General features: G+C 42.0%; 1 protein-coding gene across 1 annotated transcript; it reads left to right on the top strand.

Annotated features, from left to right (window-relative positions):
• Positions 1 to 9,664: 9,664 nt before the first annotated feature.
• Positions 9,665 to 10,600, top strand: LOC102255647 (trace amine-associated receptor 2). Its single transcript, XM_014533932.1, has one exon. It carries the CDS (start codon positions 9,680 to 9,682, stop codon positions 10,598 to 10,600), a length of 921 nt encoding a protein of 306 aa, XP_014389418.1. The 5' UTR covers positions 9,665 to 9,679.
• Positions 10,601 to 10,960: the final 360 nt, after the last annotated feature.

The following is a 10,960-nucleotide window of genomic DNA, read 5'->3' as shown; positions in this document are numbered from 1 at the left end:
GCTCACCTGCCTGCCTGACTGATCACCCCTAACCACTCTGCCTGTCTGCCTGATTGCTCCTAACTGCTCTCCCCTGCCGGCCTGATCACCCCTAACCGTCTCTGCCTCGGCCCCCACCACCGTGGCTTTGTCTGGAAGGACGACTGGAAAATGTCTGGTCGACCTGGTCTAATTAGCATATTACCCTTTTATTAGTATAGATTTTCTTTCAGCCGCATGAAGTTACCTAAATTTCCTGAAAACTCTGCATCTTTTCAGAACTCCCAGCCTTTGAACACCTGATGGCTGCTGTTCAAAATGCCCTTCATCAATTTGTTTACTTAGTTGTTCTTGGAGCCTTACCCTCAGCATCACTCTTTTCTGAAGCTTGTCCTGCTCAGGGCCATGTAGTGCTTCCTTCTCTGACCCCCAAAAGCAATTCAGACATGGTTCTATTGATAGCAATGTGATCAGCTAGCTATTAGTAATAGGAAAGGAGTAAAGGGAAGGCCAGATATTGTAGGCATGTCAAGGGCAGGGTCAGCAAGAAGCTGCAACCTTGCACTCCCCAGGGAACCACTAGCCTGTTCCCTGAAAAACACTGGGGGAAGGGATCCAACAAAAGGAAGATAGCTGCATGCCCAGTAAAGTTGGGGTGACATAGGGAAGGTACTTGCCCGTCAGTCAAACCTGGGGAGAGAGATGATTGATTGGCCAGAATGGGCATGGCCATTGCAAGCATGTGAAAATGTGGGAACACATCATCTTCTAAACAGAGGAGCTTGCTCTCTTGTTTCTCTCTCTTGTTGCTCTTGGCTTATGACTCTTGGCTAAGGACCCTTGTTTCCTTCATAGCCATGAGGCCCTGTGGACCCTACTTGCAATGGGCTAATGGACTGCAGTGCGGACACAAGTTAAGCTGGAATCTAGCTGCTAGAGGGATGCTGGATTACCCCCCATCCCCCCCCCCCCCCCCCCCCCCCCCACTCATGCTCTCATCCCCCTGTTGTCCATGTCCATTGGTTTGGCTTATATATGCCCTTGACCAGAATTGAACCTGGGACCCTTCAGTCCAAAGGCCAATGCTCTATCCACTGAGCAAAACCGGCTAAGGCTGAAATGAAGTTTTTGGAAGTGAAATGAGATTATATTTGTCAAGGGTTTGCATAATGTACAGTAGATAGTTCATAGCACATGGTCAATAAGTTAGAGTTATTATTATTGTTATTTTTTACAATTCACTTGGTCATTGTCAATCTTGCTCACAATTGCAGAGATAGAATTAAAAAGATATCCTGGCTGGAGGACTTAAGAAGCACAAATTGGTAGTTACAAAATAGCCACAGTGATAGTACAGCACAGAGAATATAGTCAATAATATTGTGATAACTATGTATGGTGCCAGTTGGGTACTGGGAAAACCATGAAAAGTATATGATTGTCTAACCACTAAGCTGTATACCTGAAACCAATGCAAAACAATATTGAAAGTAAATTGTATATAAGTAAATAAAGGTCTTTCTGCTGTTCAATAGCCTTACATGGTTTCGTAGTACCTTTTGTATTAGTTAGCATTAAAGACATTCTATGATCTGTCCTGTCTACTTTTCTATCTATATCTCCTACTTTTTTCTTATTAGTTTACTAGAGGCCTGGTGCACAAAATTCATGCTTGGGGGGAGTGGGGGTCCCCTCAGTCCAGCCTGCACCATCTCCAATCCGGGACCCCTTAGGTGATGTCTGACTGCTGGTTTAGGCCTAACTGGCTCCTAACCGCTCACCTGCCTGCCTGACTGATCACCCCTAACCGTCTCTGCCTCGGCCCCCACCGCCGTGGCTTTGTCTGGAAGGACGACTGGAAAATGTCTGGTCGACCTGGTCTAATTAGCATATTACCCTTTTATTAGTATAGATTTTCTTTCAGCCACATGAAGTTACCTAAATTTCCTGAAAACTCTGCATCTTTTCAGAACTCCCAGCCTTTGAACACCTGATGGCTGCTGTTCGAAATGCCCTTCATCCATTTGTTTACTTAGTTGTTCTTGGAGCCTTACCCTCAGCATCACTCTTTTCTGAAGCTTGTCCTGCTCAGGGCCATGTAGTGCTTCCTTCTCTGACCCCCAAAAGCAATTCAGACATGGTTCTATTGATAGCAATGTGATCAGCTAGCTATTAATAATAGGAAAGGAGCAAAGGGAAGGCCAGATAATGTAGGCATGTCAAGGGCAGGGTCAGCAGGAAGTTGCAACCTTGCACTCCCCAGGGAACAACTGACCTGTTCCCTGCAAAACATTGGGGGAAGGGATCCAACAAAAGGAAGATAGCCACATGCCCAGTAAAGTTGGGGTGACATAGAGAAGGTACTTGCCCGTCAGTCAAACTTGGGGAGAGAGATGATTGGCCAGAATGGGCATGGCCATTGCAAGCATGTGAAAATGTGGGAACACATCATCTTCTAAACAGAGGCACTTGCTCTCTTGTTTCTCTCTCTTGTTGCTCTTGGCTTATGACTCTTGGCTAAGGACCCTTGTTTCCTTCATAGCCATGAGGCCCTGTGGACCCTACTTGCAATGGGCTAATGGACTGCAGTGCGGACACAAGTTAAGCTGGAATCTAGCTGCTAGAGGGATGCTGGATTGGGCACGGCTCCAATATGGGAAGGAAACTCTCAACACGGACTCTGATTTGAGCCCTACTGAAGCCCCAGCTCCACGTCTTCTATGACTGGACTGAGGGAAATGAGACTTTGGAAACCAGGGGTGTAATTCCACAGAAATAAAGCTTTCTACCATATCTCATCCTCTCGTGTGAATCTCAGAAAATTCTTTTTCTTGGGATAAGAAATCCACCCCCACTAACTGGGGGAGAAGAGGCCTTCTCCCCTCCATTACCACTTCCAGATTTAACTATTGTCAACTATTGGCATAAACTGTCGTCAACTTAGTTCACAGCCATGGGTGTTGATTATGTTAAAACAAACAAAGCAAGCAAGTCATGCGGGGCATGATTGTGATTAATTCAAGTTCTACACACCTGGGTCCCATTAAAAAATGTGGAAACTTGTGTAGTGATGTATCCCTTTGCTCCAGCTTGAGATACAAAATAAGATCACATCTCTTTGTATTATTTAAATTAGTTAGCCAGCTTTCCCATTTGCCTTTGAGTCTTTTACTTTTATTCTCTGGGGACTGAATCCAAAGATTCATTTCTTTTAAACTGCCATAAGGTGTCACTGTTCAAGCTAGAAAATGATGTCATTCCATCCACAACATGCGGGGATAGTGCCCTGGGAGGGGAAGCTACAGTCCTAAGGTCTTAGGAAGAAGAGGATGAGCTGGCACTCATTGCACTCACCTGAGAGCTCTCACTTCCAGATCTTGCCCTCAGGTTAGAGAGGCCGGTTCAGAAGAACCAGCTCAGCCTCTGGGTTTGACTCTGCACCACCAGTCCTCTGCCTTCCCTCAGGGTCAGTCCCAGTCAAGAAAGCCCTCATGCTTTTTCTGGCCAGCTGGCCTAAAATGGTATCAGTTTGCCAGATGTACTCACATAGCAGCGCAAAAGGGAAGAGGACAAGACTGATTGCTTTGCTCCAGGCTGGCTCCTTAACTCTTTAAAAATAACAATTTAAATTTTAACCTCCCCCTGACACTTATCTGTCATCTACATAATTAAAAGAAAAATGTTAAGTACTTTACAAAACTCAGAGGGTTTATTCAAAATGACTTACTGTCTCCCCTAGCAGAGATAGAAATTACTGGCAACTTTGGAGTAGTAACATCTTCTGCTTTTAAAGAAATTAAGTTCTACCTCTTGGCAAACAATTGCGCTAATATTTGTAAAGCTGTATTTTATTTATTTTACTTTTAAAAATATATTTGTATTGATTTCAGAGAGGAAGGGAGAGGGAGAGAGAGATTAAAATATCAATGATGAGAGAGAATCATTCATTGGCATGCCCCCTACTGGGGATTGAGCTCACAACCCGGGCATTTGCCCTTGACCTGAATCAAATCTGGGACCCGCAGGCCGATGCTCTATCCACTGAGCCAAACCGGCTAGAGCTGTAAAGCTTTCTTTGAAAATATGTTCACATTCATTTTCTCATCATAACATAACACAAATATGAATATGTTCTGAAATGAAAAGAGCTTCTTCTTTTTTCTTTTTTTTTAGTTACTCTTTGTCAGAACTTCAAAAAGAGCTCCCAAGAAAGATTGAGCCAGGACCAGCTACATAATTTGTGAGGCCCATTGCAAAACAAAAATTCAGAGTCATTTGTTAAAAAATTATTAAGAATTTCAAGAAGGTGGCTGCAAAGCATTACACCAAGCACTGGCCCTTTGGCGTTCAGGTCCCGTGTGACTGCAAACATTGCACACCCAAGGTGCAGCCCTGAGCCAAGCCAATTGAGGTCACACAGAGTAGGTATAATTATAATTCAAGCATGACCCTGATGTCTTCTAGTGACCAGGATTATACTTTATCTACATCTGGGGTATGTTGCCTTCCAAGGCTGTCCCATCAGTGCAGAATAAACTTTCATATTTAAAAACAAAAAACAAACAAGAAGTAGAGCCTTTAACACATGAGTAATTTAAGCCAGTAGCATCTGAGAAGATTTTGGCATCATCATGTGAGTTCCTTAAAGAGATAATAATCATGCCCCCTTCTTCCTGGTCTAAGAGGAATGGTTTGACTTATTCTTTTAGTCAGATTTTACAAAGGAAAAAAGAAAACCAATGGTGGTAAGTCCTCTTCTCAGTGACTAGAATTCGAAACAAAACATGGGCTGTGACAGTCTCCGATTTTCCTAAGAGGTGGAAGGCACATATCCAGTTTTCTACCTGAGCCTCTGATCCCACCCAGTGTGGTTGGGATCATCTCCTTGGGGCCGCCCGTAACTCAGTGGTTCTGTTATGCCCAGATTTCAAGATCCCAAAGACAACACCAGGGAGCCGAGTCCGATGCAAAAGCAAAGAGCCTTTATTCAAGCCTGAGCTCAGTCCCTCTGCCTCTACCGACGCAGCGGCAGGATGCGAGAGAGCCCCTAGTCTCAAGAGAACAAAGGTTTTATAGGGCTTGGGGTCAGGAGGTGGGGGCATACTTCTAATTGGTTGGGTGAGGGCTAGGGGCTAGTGACGCAAAGGCAGGGTGTGGCTAGGGTCTGGTTACACAAAGACAGGGGGTGGTCAGCATACTTTTGGCCTTGGGTTAGTTCCCCTTGCATTCCCATTGGCTGATTTAAGGGCGGGCTGGGTAACTGACACATTCTGTGGTTTGTTTCTTGGAAGAGGGGTTAGGGACACAGCTATCAGTCCCGTTCTGTCCTTTCAGTTCCGGGTTGCTTTGCAGTTGGTATATGATAGACTTAGAGCCTTCTGTGTTGCAGATGATGTAATCTTAGGTAAGCAGAGACCCCTGAGAGGATGGAGTGGTTTAGGCTCATTAAGCTGTTCAAATTTAGAAAGGCAGAGTTTATTTTTGCTTAAAAAAAAACAACAGACCTTTTCAGACCCAATTCCCTTGAGGCTAATTGTTAAGTTATTGAATAGTACCCGTCACATAGTTCAGCTTTTCTAGTTCTATATAAGCAGCCAGAGCAGTTAGAAAGTTCCATCAGGAAGGAGTTTAACAATGGCATCTCCCACAATGCAACAGGTATGTGGAGAAGGGATTAACAAGGACAGATCTGTGTCTTCTCTTCCTTGAGGTTTTCTTAAGTAAATTGTCACCCTGATAATGCAGTTGCATTGCTGGTCCATTGATTCCTCTTCCTTTTTTTTTTTTTTTGCATTTGGCTCATGTGCAGAGAGAGTGTGCAGGAGTGTGGAAGTTTATAAGTGCAGGATTTAATATGAATTTGTAGTAAAAGGCAGAGTCTTCTAAATATGTGAACGGGACCATGTGCTGCCTTTGGGCACTGCACCATGTTTCCTGGGAAGAAGAGTTAGGCTCCTGGAACGGGTTACCTCTTCCCAAGTGGCTGAGTGAAGTATATATCGCTGGTGTTTATGTAAGTGAAGCAGGAGGGTAAGTTAGCTATCTGGGCCTTTTTTGCATACAATCCCATGCCTTTACTTTCTTAGGAGAAATCGTTTCCTCGTCAAATGTATTATTGAATGTGGTGTCCACCCTAACAAGGAAGGGAGGAAGGATGAGAGGAAAATCACCTTTGATGGAGCTCATTATGTATCAGGCGTTGTGCTAAGCGGTTTCATATGTATTATTTAATATATTAAGATTCATTAACATTCAATATTTAATAGACACTGAACAACTGAAAAAAATCAACATCTTGGGTAAGAAAAAAAGAACTCAAGGAAAATAGAAAGAATGATTAGCAGGGAGAAAAAAGACTTTTAAAAGTCCCTTAGAAGTTTAAAAAGTGATTGCTAAAGCAGAGGACTATTTAAATATGGAAGCACTTACCAAATTTAATGATAAGGTAAAAAGAAATGAGATTACATTAGAAAAATTAGAAAATGCTTTATTACTATGATCATGGTCCTGAAAATTAATTACTTCCTTAGGGATTGCAGAAGACACTTTTATTTATTTATTTAAAATATATTTTTATTGATTTCAGAGAGGAAGAGAGAGGGAGAGAGAGAGAGAGAGAGGAGAGAGAAGTTTGTAATTAACTATTAAAATGTATTGTTGTTGTGAAGTTGCCTTTAGCACAAAAATATTGTGTGTGTGTGCACCATTTTAATTAAAATAAAATTACTTGTTATTTCTCTTAGCTGTTGTTTCCAAGAAGTAAAGTTGATTTAAAAATAAATCAACACAATTTTCTTTGGTTCTGCTATGCTTTTTAAGGAGCATACTGAAGGGGATATGAATCTTCCTTCTCTTTCATAAGACTGCATTTTCTCCCAGTGTTTTCTTCTGTGGTGATTTTTTTACTGGTCAGCAGGTGACTAACAGGAAATGACAAGCAGCTGAAGAACATTGTACCAGGATTGGGGGGTGGGGATAGGGGAGGATTCCTTGCCTCTCATTTTCTCCCACCTTTTTTTCCTGGGAGGATGCTAGGAGGAATAGGAGAGAAATGCTATATACATATTAAAAATCCCTATGGTAGTTGCTGAGAAGAAATATAATTTGAGAATCAGTTGTACACATTTTAGAAATTTTGGGATAAAAATGTTTTGGCAAAAGCATTTATGTTTTTCAGAAATAAGTCTGCTGTTTCCATAAATAGCAGTTAAAGCATTAGTTGGCAGACCCCAAGTGCATTTTGGTAGCATTCCTATTATGTGGTTGTATCACCCTCTCCCTCCTTCTCCATCTTTAGTTCCAACGCTAAAATTGGTCCGTCTTACAATTTGGTCATTGGTTCTGCCCAGGTGGGAATGTGACTCTAGAGCAGGAAGGAGAAGAAAGATAAAATTGCCTGGAATTCAACACTTAGAATCAGTTGGAGACAGCTTTTAATTTCAACCTGCATTCATTCTCCTGTAGCTAACTTAATTGCTTTCTTTCTTTCTTTTTAGAATCACTGCTTAAATTTGAGAACCAAATGGGAAAGTTCCTTGGACTGTTTGTGGCTAAAAGCACAGTCTTGGGGGACAACAACAAAACTAAAAACCCTCTCTTCTCCCACTCTGTCCTCTCTTTAACCCCCACCCCCATTTTTTTCTGTTGGGTTTCACAGACCCTGAGAGTGGCTTTCAAAGATCTCCAAAACTCCTCATGCCTTTTCTTCACCTTTCTTTAAGCTTGGAATAGGCTTTTCCCCCTTCTGCTCAAGTCCCCCACACCCATTGAGAGACAGGTCAAAAGTTCCACCCTCACTGGGAACATGCTTGTCTACACCAGCCTAAAATTTTCTTGTGCACTTCTGATGTTTCACATTTTGCCTAGACCTCTTTTTGGTCAGTTAATCATCACTGTTACTTTTTTTCTTTTTTAACCTGTGGTACAGGATCATTTTGTTTTTATGGATTGATGTGTTTTATCTCTTCAGTTGTTTTGTAGACTTTTTGCAGCCATGGACTAGTTTATGCTTTCTCGTTCCTTTCACTGTGTCTTGTGCATTGTGGGCATTCAATAACCAGTTATGTGTGATGGTGCTCTTACATCACAGAGGCTGAGCAGGACTTACTGGTTTATCTATTAGTAATTGGTCAGGTCTGATATGTGTGAAGTCATTGATGGCCAGACACTTCCTGGAATATTAATAGTTATGGCCCAGCCAGTGTGGCTCAGTGATTGAGCGTTAACCTATGAACCAGGAGTTCACAATTCAATTCCTGGTCAGGGCACATGCCCAGGTTTCGGGCTCAATCCCCTGTGTGGGGCGTGCAGGAGGCAGCCCAATCCCTTGTGTGGGGCGTGCAGGAGGCAGCCGATCAATGCTTCCCTCTCATCATTGATGTTTCTCTCTCTCCCTCTCCCTTCCCCTCTGAAATCAATAAAAATATTAAAAAATCGTTATGCTTTGTGTCTAAAAGTGTTTTTATACATGCCGAGTTTTGTATGCAAAATGCCAAGACAAGGAGAGCACACACCACTTGTTTCCTTGTAGCGGCGATGGCTTGCTTTCCTAAAGCTCCCCCACCATCTGCTGCTACCTCTCCGTGTGACCACACGCAGGAACTTGTCAGGCTGGCATTGTTGCCTGTTGTCCATGGGCTTCCGGGAGAGGCAGTATGGAGATGCACTGGCTCTTCACAAAGAAGTGAGTGTAGTCCAGCTTTGGTCTTTGCCCACCTCGGATTTAGCTGCTCTGGCTGGTGAGATGCTTAGCAAGGCTTCATGACTGGCTGAGGAGGATGATCCTACCAGATCATTAGACATCCTTAAATGATTCTCCCTCTTTCTAACAAGCAGAGTGAAAATAATGGCACACAGGAATAAAACTATTTTCAAATAATAACCTCCTGGTCCTGCAAAGCAATAGACCCCAATCAAATTAAATCTGATTATATGTTGCCAACTCATCTGAGATAGTAGATATCTATTTTTTCTCAGTTTACAAGGAGGATCAATTATAATAAGTTCAATAATAAACTTGTTCCATTTCCTCCTCTTCCTCTTTTTCTACCTCCTCCTTTTCCTCCTTCTCCTTCTCTACCTCCTCTTCCTCCTCTTTCTTTTTAATTTCAGGCCCTGGCATGAAGACCTTACTAAAGGTTGCTGGTATAATTTGAATAAAGGACCGCATACACCAGTGATGGCGAACCTATGACACGCGTGTCAGAGGTGACACGCGAGCTCATTTTTTTGGTTGATTTTTCTTTGTTAAATGGCATTTAAATATATAAAATAAATATCAAAAATATAAGTCTTTGTTTTACTATGTTTCAAATATCAAAAAATTTCTATATGTGGCACGGCACCAGAGTTAAGTTAGGGTTTTTCAAAATGCTGACACGCCGAGCTCAAAAGGTTCACCATCACTGGCATACACAATGATCGTTTAAGCTCATTCGAATTCTATGACACTGCAAATAAATATTAAGATAAATAAATGAGAAAGATCATAACTAATATTTCAGCATAAATTATCTTCCTTGAGTCTTTTATGTCTTTCTTGAGTTTTTCTATGAAAACTATATAAAATGTAGAATATTTTATCTATTATCTGACAAGACTCCATGTGTTCTTGCTTTTTCTGAAGGAAACATTCAATTGCTCTGAATATGGAAATGGATCTTGCCCAGAAGACAAAAGGCCACTGGGTGTCCGAGTCGCCATGTACTCGCTGATGGTGGGAGCCATATTCATCACGGTGTTTGGCAATCTTACCATGATAATTTCCGTTTCCTACTTCAAGCAGCTTCACACTCCAACCAACTTCCTCATCCTCTCCATGGCGGTCACTGATTTCCTCCTGGGGTTCACCATCATGCCTTACAGTATGATCAGATCGGTGGAGAACTGCTGGTATTTTGGGCTTACATTTTGCAAGATTCATTATAGTTTTGACCTGATGCTTAGCATAACGTCCATTTTCCATCTTTGCTCGGTGGCCATTGATCGATTTTATGCCATCTGTTACCCTTTACGGTATTCCACCAAAATGACGATTCCAGTCATTAAACGGTTGCTACTTCTCTGCTGGTCCGTCCCAGGAGCATTTGCATTCGGGGTGGTCTTCTCAGAAGCCTATGCTGATGGAATAGAGGGTTATGATATCTTGGTGGCTTGTTCCAGTTCCTGCCCAGTGATGTTCAATAAGTTATGGGGAACCACGATGTTTGTGGCAGGTTTCTTCACGCCTGGGTCTGTGATGGTGGGGATTTATGGCAAAATCTTTGCAGTATCCAGAAAACATGCTCTTGCAATCAATAACTTACCAGAAAATCAAAATAATCAAATGAGGAAAGATAAAAAAGCAGCCAAAACTTTGGGCATAGTGATGGGTGTTTTCTTATTATGTTGGTTTCCCTGTTTCTTCACAATTTTATTGGATCCCTTTTTGAACTTCTCTACTCCTGTAGTTTTGTTTGATGCCTTGACATGGTTTGGCTATTTTAATTCTACATGTAATCCCTTAATATATGGTTTCTTCTATCCCTGGTTTCGCAGAGCACTTAAGTACATTTTGCTGGGTAAAGTTTTCAGCTCACATTTCTATAACACTAACTTATTTACTCAAAAAGAAACCGAATAGACTTGTTCTGTATGAGTGATTCAAAGAAAAAGAAATGAAACTAAGACGAATTAAGTCTCTTAAAGTGTGTGTATGTGTATGTGTATGTGTATGTGTATGTGTATGTGTATATGTATGTGTATGTGTGGGGCCAACAAGATGCTAAGCTATCCAGAGCTTTGGATGTTTCAAAATCTAACTTATTACACATACATCCCAGGTAGTCAGCAGGGCCCTCACACATTTCAACTTTGAAACTTAAATTTCACACACAGGTGGAAAGCCTCTCTCTCTTCTCCACATGTACACTTGTTCCTCCCCTCCATTCCAATCTTCACTCCTATATAATCTATATCTAGTCTGACAACTAGTACAACGTCT

This window comes from Myotis brandtii, unplaced genomic scaffold, assembly GCF_000412655.1.
Source record: "Myotis brandtii unplaced genomic scaffold, ASM41265v1 scaffold123, whole genome shotgun sequence".
In the NCBI taxonomy this organism is placed as follows: domain Eukaryota; kingdom Metazoa; phylum Chordata; class Mammalia; order Chiroptera; family Vespertilionidae; genus Myotis; species Myotis brandtii.
The sequence above is the reverse complement of the archived record's forward strand: the minus strand, read 5'-3'. Positions and strand labels throughout refer to the sequence as shown.

What these genes read in the sequence shown, in the direction of transcription:
- LOC102255647 (XM_014533932.1), top strand. Translation starts at nt 9,680, where the DNA reads ATGTACTCGCTGATGGTGGGAGCCATATTCATCACGGTGTTTGGCAAT.